This window comes from Podarcis cretensis, assembly GCF_951804945.1.
Source record: "Podarcis cretensis genome assembly, chromosome: 8".
NCBI lineage: Eukaryota > Metazoa > Chordata > Lepidosauria > Squamata > Lacertidae > Podarcis > Podarcis cretensis.
This window is the reverse complement of record NC_137177.1, coordinates 34,460,150-34,476,819: the sequence shown is the minus strand read 5'-3', so window position 1 is coordinate 34,476,819 and position 16,670 is coordinate 34,460,150. Positions and strand designations below refer to the sequence as shown.

Sequence of the window (16,670 nt, the reverse complement as noted above, 5' to 3'; positions counted from 1 at the left end):
ATTGCTCTTTCTTCCTAAAGATCATCTTAATGCCCCCACCCCCATAAAATCCTGAATCAGTTTAGTGGTCCTTTTCTCTAGCTACTCGAGTTTCATTACGTTTGGGCAGGCATCTGTCATGCTTGCTAATATTACTCCACAAAGTGCCACAAATGTTCAGGGTGCTAGATAAGGGAGGAAAAACTCCTAAGCTTTAAGAGAGGATATCTCAACAATTTCAAACTGCTTCAACTTCCATTGATTCAGTAATCCTCACAACTGCCTTGCAAGGCGGGCCAGCAGGACTTCATACTGCAGACTGGGGCCCATGGAGGGTGGGGAGCTGAGGAAATAAGAGTGGCCTAAGTTCACCTACCGAGTTTGTAACAGAGGCAAGATTTGAATAGGGGACTTTTGCTTGGATAACAGGTCAGGACTCCTCGCCACTTCTCTAAACCAGCTCTGAGATTTAAACCAAGGACCTGCTGCTTTGCTCTTGCTACTGGACAAACCAAGCTGACAACAGCTGGGAGTATAAAAATAAGATATTTACCTCATTGTATCAGTTATCAAAGAAAAACAAAACAAAACAAAACAAAGACAAAAAGCAGTGTAAAAAAACGAACATACAAAGCTCAGGGCCGGCCTGACTGCTGCACACTGCCGTCCAAGCACCGCCCTCCTGCACCCTTGGGGTGGCAGCCTCCTTCTCAAGCAGGGAGGAGCAGCTGCCTGGGGTGGCAGAAGCATCTCCGGCTGCCCCCAACAAAGTGGCAGAGTTGGTTTGCCTGCTTTAGCGAGGCTTTCAGTTGAGCTTCTGGTCAGTGTCTCTGGTGGCGGAGTACGAGTAAGCTTTGCCCAGCACCAGCCGGTCCCGCAGGAGCTTGAAGAAGGCATAGTAGTTGCTGAAGAGGATCAGGGCCAGCGAGATGGTCTGGTGCCACTTCTCTGACACGATCAGCGAGTAGAGCTGATAGAAGATGACGGCTCCTTCGAGGAGAATCAGGATGTTTAAGATCCGCAGGGGTTTGCTGAAAAAGAACTGGACGGCCCAGAGATGGGTGAGGCATCGGCGATTTCCTGGGAACTGCCCAGGCCAGCCTTCCCCAACCTGGTGCCCTTCCAGACTCCCAAGTTCCCATAATCCTTTTGGACTTCAAGCTCCCATAATCTTGACCACTGGCTGTGCTGACTGGGCCTGATGGGAGCTGTAGTCCAAAATATCTGGAGGGCACCAAGTTGATGAAGGCTGGCCTAGACTTTTGTCTGCAAGAGGACTGGAACCTTGCTCTTTTGTTAAAACAAATTAAATCTACTTAAGTGCATTCTAAAGTAAATGCAGGTGTGCCATTTGAATCTGGAGACTACCTTCCAACCTTTATTGCAGTGATTCTCAAACAGTTCATCAGAGGTTCAGCAATGGCGGACAAATGTCCTTGAACTTCAGCCACTACTGATCATTCCCTGCAACCTGCAGCCATAGAAGAGTGTTGGGTGTTTTCTAGGGTGCACCCTCTATCTATGGGAGACCAATTGTGCTGGTATTAACTTTTGAAGCCCTAAAGGGGATGTGAACAGGTTGTCTTCACCTTATGAGCTTGCCTGAGCATTAATACTGGCCTCCGAGGCCCTTCTGTCTCCCTTCTTTGGTGCCTGGGCAACTGGCAGGGGCTACAGACACAGCCTTCCTTGGTTGAGGCTAAGACAAACTCCTCCTCTCTCTCTCCATCTTGAATTCTCCATGCTGAATTTTCTGCTCTTTTAATTAAACAGGCATCAGTTTATTTTCAGGGCATCAGTTCTTCTATGCTAGCTGTTGCACTGCTATGATTTCACCTGGGTATTGTAACATTTTATTCTTATTTTCTTTCTTTCTTTCTTTCTTTCTTTCTTTCTTTCTTTCTTTCTTTCTACCTACCTACCTACCTGCCTACCTACCTATTGACTCCTCTTCAGACATTCTTCTTTCCATGTTATGTGAGAAGGTTGGGGCAGGGGAAACAGAGGGAAATGTGCCAGTTCCTCCACCACCCCAGTATCTGTGCTCTCGCCATGAGGCTGGACAGCAAACTGTACTCAGAGAGGCTTCCTGGGTATTTCAGAACTCTGGAAAAACAAAAGGTTTTGAAAGCAAAGGGAGCCTCCGTGTGCACTGGGGACCTGCTGATTCACAGAGGGTGGCAGGAATGGCCATGAGAGCACAGCTTAGCACCCTCATCCCTGCAGACCCCTTCACATGTTTACTTAGGCCAGAAAGAAATGCCTGAAGAGCCATGGTGGCTATGTTCTATGTTGGAGGTGGCATGACTCTGAATACCAGTTGCTGGGAATCACAGGCAAGGAAAAGTGCTGTTGTGCTCAAGTTCTGCTGGTGGGTTTCTCACAGGCATCTGGTTGGCGTTTGGTCTGATCTAGCAGCAAGGTCCTTCATTTTTTCTGAAGGAAAACCAGGCAAATTTATGCTTTTGTGCCTGCTCTCTAAAGATCTGTAGAGTTCTGGCTTCAGAATGTGGCTCCTTTAGGTAGCCCACTAGACAGAATGAATAAGAGTGTGTGTCTATGCTCAAAACTCTTTGACCTAATCACTCTTTCTGTCTCAGATTAGCCTACCTCACATAGGAGTTGCTGTGAGGATAAATGGGAAGAGGTTCCACCTTGAACCTCACACCACTGGGCTCCTTAGAAGGATGTCAGCTCACTCAGTCATGCATTCATCATTCTGTATTGGAAAAGAGCAAAAGCTTACATGAAACCGGAAGTGGGAGACATCTGAAGGCACAGCCACGTTGTAGTGGCCGACGGCTTTGTACACATTTTTGCTGTGTTTCACGAGCACCCCCTGGGGCCACATGCATTCCTCGGTCCACCTGAAAAATAAATAAAGAGGCACCTGAGATGGGAGGAGAGAGATGGGAAAACTTCATAGACTCAGTACTACTGTGTGTAATGGTGAATAGTCCCAAGGAAGCACTCAGAGAACTACAGAGCAAGTCACTGATATTTTGGACTATAATTCCCACTAGTCAATAAACAAGGGCACCAGCTTAGAGAAGGCTGTTCTAACCCATCTACCCAGACATGAAATTGCAGACATGAGCTACTCCTGATAGTGCTATTTCAGGTGTGGGTGTGCAGGTTGTGTGTGGAGAACATCTTCCTAGGGCTGCCAGCTATTTACTTTTATGCAAAAGGTGTTGAAATCTCTTATCATCACCCTCCCTTTTAAAGCCTTTGATGCCAGAATCCAACAAGGGCTATGCCTGCCATAAAAGCTCCCCAGGCTAAGGAATGGCAGGCTTTGAGTACCGGAGCGGGGGGGTCAATGAACAGTGGAGATCTGCTGCCTTCATGCACTGCTGGTTGGGCTCAAAGCAATTATCTGGTAGCTTGACAAAAATAGGAAAAAAGGACCCATATGCACAGGATTTGGGTCACATCAAATGTTGGCAACCCAATATTTTCACCCTACCTGCTTCTGCTATTGCTTTATGTGACCAGGTATGCCAGGGTGAAAAGGGAAGCACTCATTTTTACTGGTGTGTGTATGTATCTCACTTTTGATCTGATTTGGCTTCTGATACACACCTTAAAGAAGGCATGGAGGAAGAGCAAAGGGGTAGTTGTCCAAGGATACCCAATGGTGTCAACCGGTGCTTTTCAAGTGGTGTTCTTTAGAAATCGATTAAGGCTCAGTGAGAGCAGGAACTTACACAAGAGGCAACTTGCTCATCACACCCTGTGTGTCCCAGGACACCCTCTCAGTTTACTCAGACCAATGTTGAGCTTGCACATAAGCTACCTGCATCCTGCCCCAGGATGCAGGTAGCTACCTACCAGCCCCAGACATGTTTTTAGAAAGAGTATGGGAGCCACGATCAGAGATCTGCTTACTGATGCTGTAGCACGTTGGAGCAGAGTGCTGGGTCAACCTTCTGCCAGCAGCCCAGGTGGGCTGCAGCCTTGTGGAGGAGGTCACAGTAGCGGGCAGGAAGCAAATGCTGCATGAGGATGACAGAGGTGCTTATGGAAACCAAGAGGAACAGCTCACATGACCATCGCTTGTCGTAATACTGGGTATTCTGTAGGAAAGAAGGCGGGAGAGAGAGCATGCACAGATGTTAGACAGGCATGGCATCTTTAGAGCTGGCCTTTCACCTCCACAAAGTAAACCAATCCAATCTGCATTTACCAAGAGAACTGCTTTTGTAGGTGCAAGGCAGTGAGATTGTGAGAACGTTCTACAGCAGGGATGGGCCACTCTATTTCATGGGTGGTGGCAGAGGAGGCCAGAATGTACAAAATTTCAAAGAGTTATTAGCTACTGACACCATTTGCTGCCTTTGCCTAAACAAAACACACTCATGCAAATCATCTGTGGCCCAACAGGAACGAAGACCACACATGTACAAAAACCCCAAATTCTGAAAAGCTGCCAAGCCTGACTACCTGCTTTAAAGAGCAAGTAAATAATGGGAAATTCAAAGGCAACAATATCCACTTTTGTTTCCTTCCAGGTTGCCACCCACAAAAGAAATGTTTGTGTTAATTTACGTTTCAGTTTATGTGTTTGTTTCTTACATTATCTGTTTTGTCAGTGTGTGTAGAAACTAGCTTGCTGTACAAAGGTAAAATTTGCATTTATCACTCGCCCACTTTTGCCTCTGGCCCCGTCCACCACTGGCATGAAGCCTCTGAAAGGTTCCTCAGAAGGAAGTGCGGTCCCTGGGTCAAAAAAGTCCCCCCTCAATTAGATTTTGTGCTGCAGAGGTAACTCACCCATTGTTCACATACCTTCACAAACCAGACGGGCACAAAGGCCACGTAGTATGCGCTGAGCATGGAGCTCACCAGCACCTCCTTCATACGCCAGTTGAAGTCCATCTTCAAGTACTCCACCTCGTTGCGGATCAGGTCCGGGGAGAGACAGCAGGCATGGGTGGGCATGGCTTCCATGCCGTACAACTGCCGAGTGTGCTGCTTCCAGGTCTCCTTCAGAACAGATAGGTAGTCCTTGCCTCTTGAGCTGACCTCACCTGTGTCACGGGGGCCAATGTTGGCCACTTGGGAGAAAAGGCCAGTCTTGCGGAAGTCACAGTTCAGCTGCAGGAAGGGGACGTACATGCCAAACCTGGGAAGAACAGAAAAAGAGGGGCTCTGAAATTTCTCACTGTTATTATTTATCTGCCCAAGGCAACCCAAAGCAACCTATAATCACATGAGAAGGGTTTGCTGGTACTTACGGATAGCACAAGAACAAGAGGTTGAGGAGTGAGTATGTCCTGAAGAGGTGGATTATGGATCGGCACAAACTCCAACCTGCCCCAGTAAGGACAGCAAAACGAGTGATCACCAGGAAAACAGAGCGTGGAAGAGAGACTTTGCCAGTATGAGAAGCCTGGGAGGAGGAAGAGAAAGATAAGACGAGTCTGGCTTGCTGGATCAGGCCAAAGACCCGTGTAGTCCAGCATTATGTTTCAACAGTGGCCAGCCAGATGCCTGTGAGAAGCCCACAAGCAGGACACAAGATCAGCAGCACTCTCATGTTCCCCAGTTGTTGGAATTCCAAGGCATCCCATCTCTAATACATGAAGGCCATTGTCATGACTAGCAGCCACAGATAGCCTTATTCTCAATGAATTTGTCCAATTCTTTTTTAAAGTCTCCCAAAGTGGCAAACATCACCCCATCTTGTGGGCTAATAATAATAATAATAATAAATGTTTATTTATACCCCGCCCTCCCCGGCTAGAGCTGGGCTCAGGGCAGCTAACACCAATAAAATTATAATAAAACATAATGTGGGGGGAAACCCAGTTTATTAAAATACGGGTTAAAATACAATTTAAAATGCAGCCTCATTTTAATAAGGTAAAGGTAAAGGTACCCCTGCCCGTACGGGCCAGTCTTGACAGACTCTGGGGTTGTGCGCCCATCTCACTCAAGAGGCCGGGGGCCAGCGCTGTCCGGAGACACTTCCGGGTCACGTGGCCAGCGTGACATCGCTGCTCTGGCAAGCCAGAGCCGCACACGGAAACGCTGTTTACCTTCCCGCTAGTAAGCGGTCCCTATTTATCTACTTGCACCCGGGGGTGCTTTCGAACTGCTAGGTTGGCAGGTGCTGGGACCGAGCAGCGGGAGCGCACCCCGCTGCGGGGATTCGAACCGCCGACCTTTCGATCGGCAAGCCCTAGGCGCTGAGGCTTTTACTCACAGCGCCACCCGCGTCCCTCTCATTTTAATAGTAGCCCATAAATCATATATTCCCTCTCCCTTTGGGGAAAAATCAGCAGTGCGTCAGAATTCCTAGTTCTAGGGTTGCAGACTCTAAGCATATTCACTAAGTCCCAATGAATTCAAAGGGACTTAGTTCTGAATAAACATGCTTGGTATTACACTGTTATGTGCCTTAAGCCAAACATCCACTAAGGGCTGCTTTACTCCATCTGTGGTCTCGCTGCACCCATTAAGACAGGTGAGGAAGGCCATACTTTACAGGCTGGGGTGAAAGGACAAAGGGTCATGTTTTTTGGAACTCCCTCCCTACAGAAGCTCACCAGTGCTAATCCCTGCTTGCTTATGGGAAGCCAGTAATAGACATATCCACTGGAATGAATGGAGGCTGCCAGAGAGCACAGCTGCTCTTTACATAATAAAGAAAAGCTGAAACAAGTACAGGCTTAAATACAGGAAGCGAGTAACCCCCCAGATAGGGTGGGGGGCTCCAGGCCTCTACCTCCTTCACCTCCTTCACGATAGCACCAATCAACCTCCTTGCCAGAACAATGGTTGTCACTGCCAGGACGTTGAAGTCGATGAGATGAAAATTCTGTAGAAAGAAGCAGAAACAGAAAAAGAGGACTTGATTGGTCCACAAGCTTATAGAAAAATGAAAATGAAGAGGCTTCCATGGGCCACTGGGAAACATATGAGAAGTTATAGCAGAAAAAAAGAACCCACCAAAGATCCAACTTGATGAAGACTAAGGGAAGGTTCACTCACTCCAAGACTTACTGCTTTTTTGACCTGAATCCCACCTGGGGTTTTTTTGCCTTAATTCTAACTCATATGGATGAATGTTCTATGACCACAGAACTGGAGAGGTTTGCCTCACCATACCCACAGCATTAGGATACTGCCCGCCACCACCCGCAGACAAGGAACCTTTGTGGACCTGCCTAATCTGAAAGAGGTTGGGAGTACAATCCTAGAATTCACAGAATGAACCTGACCTTCTTGGCTATTCCATGCAAAGTGTGCACCATTATGCTTCTGGGCACTGGCAAATGCCTGATCAGATCTCTGAAGCCAGCTTTGCTACTAGTCATAAATATGAAATGAAGCAGCTGTTGTCACTTTCTGATTATGTAATACACATCTTTTGCAGCAAAACTTGTCCTGTTATAACATGTTCTGTCAATAGGTGTCACTGTAGAGCCCTGTTCAAGGAAGCAGTGTAAGGTCTTCCTCTTTAAGCTTTTAGAGAATAATAAAAAAGCTTTAGTGTTATTTTGTGTGTATATGTCTATACTTTTCTTGACCTTATCAATGTGATTTTGTAATCTTGCAGCAAGATATCTAGATACTCACCAACGAGGTATGGGATGGAGGGTGTGATGGTGGGTACCACCACACTGTTTTGTAGATGTTGATGTAGTGGACAAAGAGGGCGATAAGGTGGCAGAAGAAGAGCTGGAGTTCAAACAAGATGCTCCTCTCAATGGGAAGCTCTGGGATCTTGCAGTGCTGGAGGGGAACCACTGTCTGGGTTGCCAGAGGAGGGCTGGAAAGGCCCGTTCCTGAGCCACTTCTACAGGGGAAGAGGGGCAGAAGGAAAAAAAGACAGCTCAGAAAAACTTCTGAATGCATCCACCCACCTAAGAATTAGGCCTGAAATTGCTAACATGAATATGCTACTTTTTGTACCAATGTATTGCGTTCTCCCAATTTCCCCTCCTCTGTGTCATAAGCAGCCCCCCACTCCATGCCCCCTACTCTACCTGTCTTGCCCTCCCTTCAATGCCACTATGGTGCACTTTCCCGAGGCAAGAAAGGGTGATGTGCCTGCATTGCCAAGGTCTTACAGCAATAATAATAATAATAATAATAATAATAATAATAATAATAATAATAATTTCTGTAAATCATTTGCAGTGCCTTTTTGAAATTCATGGCAGCTCAAGACAAAAAAAATTAAAAACAACAGAATCAGTCATGGCAGCATACAGTATCTCAGACTGGACTACTGTAATGCTTTCTGGAAAGGGATACTTCTAAAGGGAGCCTGAAACTTACAGAAATTCGGCCACCAGATTGCTTGTGGGCCTAGGTGGTGTCTGTAGTAGTTACACATTCAACACTGAATTTAGAGCATCAGTAGCCGCTAAAGACCTAAATGGTTTAGGGCAGGGATGGAGAACCTGTGATCCTCCGTAAATTGCTGGACTGTAACTACCACCATCCCTGAGCACTGGCCACACACACAGAGGCTGGGGTTGATAGGAGTTGGAAGTCTAACAACATTTCAAGCACCACAGAAAGATGCCTCAGCCCTGGCTTAGATGCACAGCATTAGAAGGCTGCCCTACAGCTATATAAGCATGACCAGGCTCTTAAAAAGGCATCAGCCTCCTCACACTCTAGCCTCCCATTAAAATCAGTCAGGCTAGTGGGTGCCATGTAGACCTCCAGTTTCATGTGGCAAAAATTCTCATATTGCACAGCAAAGGGATTTAGAGTAGAGCCTGACCTAAATGGGACACAGTGAAAGTGCTCTCATTGGGAACTGCAGTCTCTATGAAATCCCAAGCATTTGCAGTGCTTTTTCAAAGCTGAGAGTGTTTCATGCTTGAAAAACCCTAACAGTCCTGCAAGTTAGGTCAGTATTGCTACCACCATACTGCAGGTGGAGGCAGTGGTTGATGGATACAGCTAGTGTGTTTGTGGCTGGGGTGAAATTTGAATCAGCATTTCCCTTTTAGAGAAAGGGTCATAGCTCAGTGCTAGAGCATCTGCTTTGTTGTACAGAAGGTCCCAGGGTTTGATCCCTGGCATCTCCAGGTAGCGCTGGGAGAGACCTGTCTGAAATTCTGGAGACACCACTGAGCTGGTTGGACCAATGCTCTTACTTGGTGTATGGCAGTTTCCTATCAACTTTTCTAAGCCACTGTATACAGGAGAAAAGTAGCAGCTAAGCTTGATGAGCTGTACTGGGTCAACTTTGGGTGCTGGAGGAGCAAGAGAGAATTCAGATAGGACAGCACTCTGTATCAGACAGAATGATCCAACAGTCTCTGGGGGTTCATGCCCACCTGGTACGGGAGCGCACGCTGGTGACTGAAGAACTGGTGGAATGGCCAGCGCCCCCAGTGGCTCCAGTTTCACAGAGAGGATTGCGGCAGTAGGACGTCCGGTTAGGGCCCCTTCTTCCCCCTGCCATAACCACCGATAGTCAAAGAGGGTTGAGCTCTCTCATCAAACGATTACTTTGCTTTGAAGAACTGGAAATGTTAGGTCTGGGTAGTCATAGCAATTCCTTAGGTATCTGCAAAACATCACATAGTTCTAAAATTTCCAGAGGAATTTGGTACACACACTGACACCAACCCTTAGTGTGTGAACCCTTAGGCTTCACAGAGATTCTCTTAGTAATCATTACAACAGCCCTGAAAGGTGGATCAGTAACATTACTCATATATTGTGGATTCAGGGCTGAGAGTCAGAGGCAAACCCGAAATTGCTTAGTGTCTTCATAATAGATGAAAGACTGGAACGAGGAGCTTGAGCTTTATGTTACACCAACACTCTTCACGTATAATCATTTCAATAGCTAATTCTAGTATAAGTAAGCCCTTTACAAGTATTAGGATGTCTTCACGTAAAATAGTGCATGCCATGGGGATCCACAGTGGCCAAACAGGTGCTCCACTGTAGTGTGTCCCCTTCTCACAGACGTGTCTGCCTGCCTGTCTACTAGAACACAAATATTTTTAGTATGTACAATGCACTCCCTAGGAATGAGAAGCTGGTGTCTAGACATCAGAGCTGTGTCTAAAAATTTCAATGTTGGCTCCTAAGAATATCACTTTCTCTTCTTAGCCCTAGTTATTAAGGAAGGGAAGAGGTTCAGCAAAAGCGGCAGTGGTGTAATGGAGGATGTTTCTTGATCCTGGGCTCAAATCCTCGCTCAGCCATGAAACAAACAGTGATCTTGACCCAGACCCTATTGGGTAACCTATTTCACAGAATGGTTGTGAGAATACAATGGGAGAAAGGGTGGTGATGGTGGAGGAGGAAAAAGATGTATGCATGCTGCCTTGAGTTCCTTGAGTGGGGGAATGAGATATAAAAGTGGCAATAAATATGATCCATTTCCAAGTACCTTCCCATTTCCCATTTGTAAGAAAAATCACCAAAACAACTTAGAATTTTAAAATAATTAGTGCAGTATAAAAATGTCCATGGCGATAAACATTTACAACAATTACAGTAATTTTAATGCTCAGCAGCGATACAATGGAACAAAATGTCCATGAAAAAAGCTTTCTAGAAGCACAATAAGATGAAACATATTTTTGCAGCTTGCCAAAAGGTAGGCACAGATGGAGCCAACCAAACCTCCTTTAAGAGAGCATTTGATACTCTTGTGTCATCGACCCACCTGCCATACTCTTAGTGACAGAAGGAGACCTCAGCAAAATACTCATCATTGTTTTCCGAGGGCACTCTACAAGCCCACCTCCCCAAATCCACTTGGCATCTGGGCAGATTTCGCCCCTACTACAAGCTACCACCCAATGTTGTCATTCCATTCTTTGGGAGAAAGTTACAGAAAAGCATCCAGGGACACACTGGGAGAGGGCCTAACTCTACTTTCTAGTAGCCATTAAGAACCAAGCCCTCTCCTACCTATGTAGCCCCACCCTGAACTCCACTCTTTGGTGACATCAAGAGTATGGAAATGCAGTAGGCACTGGTTTCTATTTATGGAAGGAATAAAAGGGGAAGGGTCACAGTTTTTGGTGGAAATGTGCTTTGTGTGTAGAAGTACCAGTTTCAACCTCTGGCATCTCCAGAGAGATCTGGGAACAGCCCCTACCTGAAGTCCTAGAGAGCATCTGCTTGTCAGTGTACACCAGTGTTTCCCAACCAGGGGCCATAGAGCCCCCTGGGGGCTCCCAGGATTTCCTAAGGGGGGCACAGGTGAAAATCACATAAATTGGGGGCCATGGCATGAGGCTAGGAGGCCACAGAGGGATGTGAGAATCAAAGGGGGGAAATCCTGACTGGCTGGCTATCCGCTTGGCCAATCACAAGTGGGTAAGAGGGAGACCCACCAGGGCCTAGAGCTCCTTTTTGCCATGTATGCTTTTTCTTGGAGCAGTTCTGGTTTGTTTCCAGTGGAAGAGGGCGATCGTTGAGGCTCCTGTTTTGACCAGTAGAGTCTGCGATCCAAAATCCCCAGGTCAGGTAAGTGCGATGGTGGGGTGGCAATGGGTAGGGCTGGGAGAGCTGGAGCTGCTTGTTGATGCCATCAGTGCTGTGCCCAGTGGCAGCCTGAGCCTGACTCTGCAAGGTGCAAGCCACCCCAGCGCCTAGCTGAGTGGGGTCGTCTGGTGCTGCTGACTTGCATCTTGTAAATAACTAAGTGTCTACTGAGTTCAGTTGGCCTTACTCCCAGGTAAGGGTGTGGGGGGGCTATAGTGTTTTATCTAGGCAGCCTGGGCTCCTTCAGACGATAAGGTACTTTTGCACCAGGTCAGTGAGGACCACTTGCTTTTTAAAATTCTCCCATATATACAGAACTCCCTGTGCACCTTTCCTACACTGCAGGGGCTTGCACTAGAACGATCCTTGGGGTCGCTTCCAGCTCCATGATTCTATGTTTTTCTGCTTCAACAATATTTCATTATGCTCCTATCACTTTATGTAATTGTATTTTGTATAAATTATAAAAACTACAAACAAAACATGTTCTATTTATAAACAAAACATTTAAATAGCTACCTTTCTACCAGTAGCGTGGGAGAGGAAGGGGATAGCCAGGATTTTTGTTAGGGCATGGGCTTTTGTTGGGGGGGGGGCAGAACTTCAGATTTGCATTGATTTTTACTTATGGGGGGGCAACTGTCCCCCTGTCCCCTCTTGGCTATGCCCATGAGGGGCCATAGGAAGGAAACAAGGTCAGAACGGGACTGTTGGGAAAAGGTTGGGAAACACTGGTGTACACCACTGGGCTTCAACTGGTGCTTAAGGACCCATTGGTGGCTTATGGCCTGGCCTAAGGCATACTTATTCTATTTATAGATGTATTTATATCCTATCTTTTATATGCTGAAATATCAGGGTGGGGTACAGCAATAAGACTTCATTTGAGCCATGGCAAAACAATCATTAAAATGACTGGTGTGTCAAAAAAAGCTTCCAATAGCTGCATTAAGACTAAAGGTAAAGGGTAAAGGTACCCCTGCCCGTACGGGCCAGTCTTGACAGACTCTGGGGTTGTGCACCCATCTCACTTAAGAGGCCAGGGGCCAGCGCTGTCCGGAGACACTTCCGGGTCACATGGCCAGCGTGACATCGCTGCTCTGGCCAGAGCCAGAGCCAGAGCCGCACACGGAAACGCCGTTTACCTTCCCGCTGGTAAGCGGTCCCTATTTATCTACTTGCACCCGGAGGTGCTTTCGAACTGCTAGGTTGGCAGGCGCTGGGACCGAGCAGTGGGAGCGCACCCCGCCACAGGGATTCGAACCGCCGACCTTTCGATCGGCAAGCCCTAGGCGCTGAGGCTTTAACCCACAGCGCCACCTGCGTCCCCAATTAAGACTATGCGTCCCCATTAAGACTGCGTCCCCATTAAGACTAAACAGTCTTAAAGAAACATCTAAAAATCAAAAGGAAGGATGCTTGCTGAATCTCTGCTGGAAGAGTGTTCTGCAGCTTGGGACCAGTAATGCAAAATGCCTGACTTCTAATGGAGGCCAATTGGGCCCGTGTAACATGGTAAATGGCGGCAGCAGCACTATCCCTGTACAAATTGGTAACATAAAATGAAAATGTGGGTTCTCAAACACAGGGACTGAAGAGGTTGAGAGCTATTGGTGTCAATATAACAGAGCTGGATGGACCAACAGAATCAAAGACGTAGAACTGGATGGTACCCCAAAGGTCATCTAGCCCCCTGCAATGCAGAAATCACAATGAAAGAATCCCTGACAGATGGCTATCCAACCTGGAGAGTCCACTATCTTCTGAGGTTGCCCATTTAACAGTAGTTTGAGACTCAGAACTAGGTAGCTACAGTGTGTTCCTAACATTATACATCAGGTATGTGCAACCAGCGATTCTCCAAGCCAAACACAGCCCACAAGCCATGTATTGTGGCCTGCCAGGAGATCACAGTCACCAGGAGTCCCCACATGCACCCCAGACAGGCATCAAACCCTCAAGGTTTTATCACACCCCTCATTTGACAGCTGCACACAGCTAAGGAGCTGGGTTTGGCTTGGTGGGCCAAAGCTTGTGTGCAGGGCTGTTGGTTAGTGCAGACAACACTGAGTTAGGCAGACCAGCTTCTGGCTCTGCCTAAGGCATCTTCGTGTGACAATAGCAATAAACTAACAGCTGCTGCTGACAAGCAGGGATAGTTTGGCAGTTACTCTGAACAGCACCTGGCTCGTGCTGGCAACATGGGACAAATGGCAAAGAGCAGCAGGTCCAAAATGATAAAGAATCAGAGGAGTATACAAAGAAAAAGTAAAATGTTGCAGAGGGGGGGGGAGCAATGGGAGCCCCTGCCATAAAGGGACAGACCTCCTGGTCCCTGTAAACACACAAGACCAAAACTTCGAGCAACCACTGTAAAGGAGAGAGAAAGCAGGGGAAATGCTTGAGTGTGTCTTTTTCCTTCTCCCTCCTTCTCCTATTTTCCTTTTGTGCCAGGCCATTTAATTCTTAAAAGACCGAGGACAGGGACAGGTGACAGGTCTTATCTGCAACACTTGTAAGCCACAAGTGGGAACCGCCCCCGTTTCCCTACCCAGCTAAACAGCGAGCGTAAAAAACTAAGAAACACAGATTCTGTGGGTGGGGCGGGGAAGTTCAGGCCATGTGGGGAGTGGGCACCCAGGGGGCGCGGATGGGCCGGGCGTCAAGGGGGAGAAAGGGGGCCGCACGCGGCGGGAGGGGCCAGCGACGGCGGAGGGAAGCCTGCGGACATCCCCCTCCGTCTCCCCGCCGCCTTACCCATCTCCCGCAGGCGGAGCTCGGCCGGAACCGGGTGGCGGCGGCGGCAGCAGCAGCACCACAAGCAGCAAGGAAGAAGATGGCGGGCGGAGCCTCGCGTTCTCTGCTAGGGAAGGCGACGGCATCCGACGAAGGACAAAAGGGGCGGTGGGGAAAAAGCATTGGCGGAGGGGGCGGAGTCAGTCACGTGGCTCGTTGGGCGGGAAGAACGGCGGGGGCCTCAGGCCGCGTCTTCCTTGGGCGGCGGATAGCGCGCGGGTTGATGGAGGGAGGCGGCCCTTCAAGCGCGCGAAGAGCCGCTGTCAGTTCAGGGAATAGTTAAATGTCCGTCTCTAGGACCCGGCGCCAGCCACGTGGGACCTTCAGGCAGTTACTGGACTACAACTCCCATCATGCCTCATCGCTGGTGAACAACTTCTGATGAAGCCCGGAGATCTCTTCGCCCCTGCGGGGATCCTAACGGGCGACTGCTGGAAGCCCTCCAGTACCAGCCACACGCATGCGCGCACCCCGCTTTCCCCCGCGGCTGTTGTGTACTCGCCACATGCTACGTGAGAGGAAAGGATGCGCATGTGGACCTCTAGCTGCCACCGGCCAACAGGGACAAAAGCTTCTTAGGATGGGAGTTGAAGCCCAGTATCGAGAGCCACCGGTCCTGGCTTACTGCCACCGACTGCGGGATCTCCTCAGCCGAACCTACATTCCAGAGCTATTGTGGGGCTTAACTGTGGAGAGGGAGAAGAACGGACACCACCTTGATCTCCTTTGTGGAATACTGATGCAACAGTCAACCTGGTCCCTCCTGCCCACTAGTGGGTGTTTCAGGATTCCATGTGGGCGGTAGGGGGTTCTACGACACGTTACTGCAGCACTGGTGGGCGGTAAGGAAATTTTACCCTCAAGTAAGATGCATTAGTGGGTGGTACATATAAAAAGGTTGATTAGGTAAAGGTACCCCTGCCCGTACGGGCCAGTCTTGACAGACTCTGGGGTTGTGCGCCCATCTCACTTAAGAGGCCAGGGGCCAGCGCTGTCCGGAGACACTTCCGGGTCACATGGCCAGCGTGACATCGCTGCTCTGGCAAGGTTGATTACCCCTGGTCTAAAGAGTACTTCACATTTGTATTTTTCTAAGACCTTTAAAAACCCCCACCCTAGTGCTGACAATTAAGACTGTGCACTCCACTGACTCAACTCTTCCCCTCATGTCATATAAGCACACACACAGTGGTTTTTTTTTGGGGGGGGGCGGTTTGCAAAATAATGCCCCCCTTTTTTACTTCCCGATCACGACATTGCAATACAGTGCTGTTGCACGACAATTTATGGAGGGGCCTTTGTTTGCTTACCACAACCACCAACTGCAGCATGACAATACGTAGATACAGGAGAGGCCAGCATAGGACTGCTGGAGGGGAAGGGTCAGCTAGAGAGAGAAGGCAGTCATTTGATAAAGCATGCCTAAGAAACAGGTTTCTTTTGGCTGAGGGCCATTCTAGTAAACTTCATAGGCTCCACCACTCCAGAACTTGGAAGGGTAACTGCCTTAATGAGCTATGTTCTTCTAAAATGGGAACAGCCTGCAAGGCAATTAACACACACACCACTGAGCTCTTACACCTTCTTGTAGACGCGGGTGGCACTATGGTCTAAACCACCAAACCTCTTAGGCTTGTTGATCGGAAGGTCACCAGTTTGAATCCCCAAGACGAAGTGAGCTCCTGTTGCTCTGTCCCAGCTCCCGCTAACCTAGCAGTTCGAAAGCACACCAGTGCAAGTAGATAAACAGGTACCGCTGCAGTGCGCAGGTAAACGGCGTTTCCGTGTGCTCTGGCTTCTGTCATGGTGTTCTGTTGTACCAGCAGTTTATTCATGCTGGCCACATGACCCGGAAAGCTGTCTGTGGACAAATGCCAGCTCCCTCGGCCAGAAGTGAGTTGAGTGCTGCAACCCCCCAGTTGCCTTTGACTAGATTTAACCATCCAGGGGTCCTTCACTTTTCTTATACCTTTATTCAACTAAAGAGCTGTCAGTGCCATCAACAGGTTGGTCTGAGGGCCTTTTGTATTCACCTCAAATTTTACCACTTGCATAATCTGTTACCTTACTTTGCACCCTTCCAATGTTTCACATAACACATCTGATGAAGTAGGCATCTGTAGATAGGTTACACTGCAGCAGCAGACACAAAATGGTACCAAAGCAATGTTTCTACCCACAACACATATAAATTGTGTACAATGTCCACCAAAGGGCATACTCTTTCCTCAATTTCTAAACTAAGATGCTGAAGCTCCAGATCCTGTCACCATGCCTTCCACACAAAAGCACACTCCTGATTTAGATATATACACCAGGAAATGCATTCTGTGTGTAGTTAGAAGCACTGTATTGCATGCTGCAGAGCTGAGCACACCTATACCTTACGGTTGCTTAGAACAAAATAAATC

At 48.1% G+C, this 16,670-nt stretch overlaps 1 protein-coding gene and 1 long non-coding RNA gene across 5 annotated transcripts; one reads left to right on the top strand and one right to left on the bottom strand.

Annotated features, from left to right (window-relative positions):
• Positions 1–506: 506 nt before the first annotated feature.
• Positions 507–14,985, bottom strand: TMEM39B (transmembrane protein 39B). Of its 4 annotated transcripts, none has more exons than XM_079988599.1 (9): positions 14,221–14,985; positions 9,288–9,520; positions 7,567–7,786; positions 6,713–6,805; positions 5,220–5,374; positions 4,771–5,107; positions 3,871–4,058; positions 2,726–2,846; positions 507–1,021 (listed from the first exon to the last, which is right to left on the bottom strand). In XM_079988599.1, exons 2-9 carry the CDS (start codon positions 9,413–9,415, stop codon positions 785–787), a joined length of 1,479 nt encoding a protein of 492 aa, XP_079844725.1. In that variant the 5' UTR covers positions 9,416–9,520; positions 14,221–14,985; the 3' UTR covers positions 507–784. The 4 variants fall into 4 exon arrangements, with proteins under 4 accessions (XP_079844725.1, XP_079844728.1, XP_079844726.1 ...); XM_079988602.1 differs by having other exon boundaries at positions 6,722–6,805; XM_079988600.1 differs by having other exon boundaries at positions 9,288–9,408; positions 14,221–14,341.
• Positions 14,986–15,075: 90 nt separating this feature from the next.
• LOC307222992 lies at positions 15,076–16,647 on the top strand. Its single transcript, XR_013841943.1, has 2 exons — positions 15,076–15,156; positions 15,307–16,647. It is a non-coding gene; the product is annotated as an uncharacterized lncRNA (long non-coding RNA).
• The last annotated feature ends 23 nt before the right edge of the window (positions 16,648–16,670 follow it).

Excerpts from the sequence above, each read along its gene's own strand:
- TMEM39B (XM_079988599.1), bottom strand. The coding sequence starts at position 9,415 with ATGGCAGGGGGAAGAAGGGGCCCTAACCGGACGTCCTACTGCCGCAAT. Across the intron at positions 5,375-6,712 it reads TCGTGAAGGAGGTGAAGGAG|GCTTCTCATACTGGCAAAGT; the intron begins GTAGAGGCCTGG and ends TCCTCCTCCCAG. Across the intron at positions 2,847-3,870 it reads TCCAACGTGCTACAGCATCA|GTGGACCGAGGAATGCATGT; the intron begins GTAAGCAGATCT and ends TTTATTTTTCAG.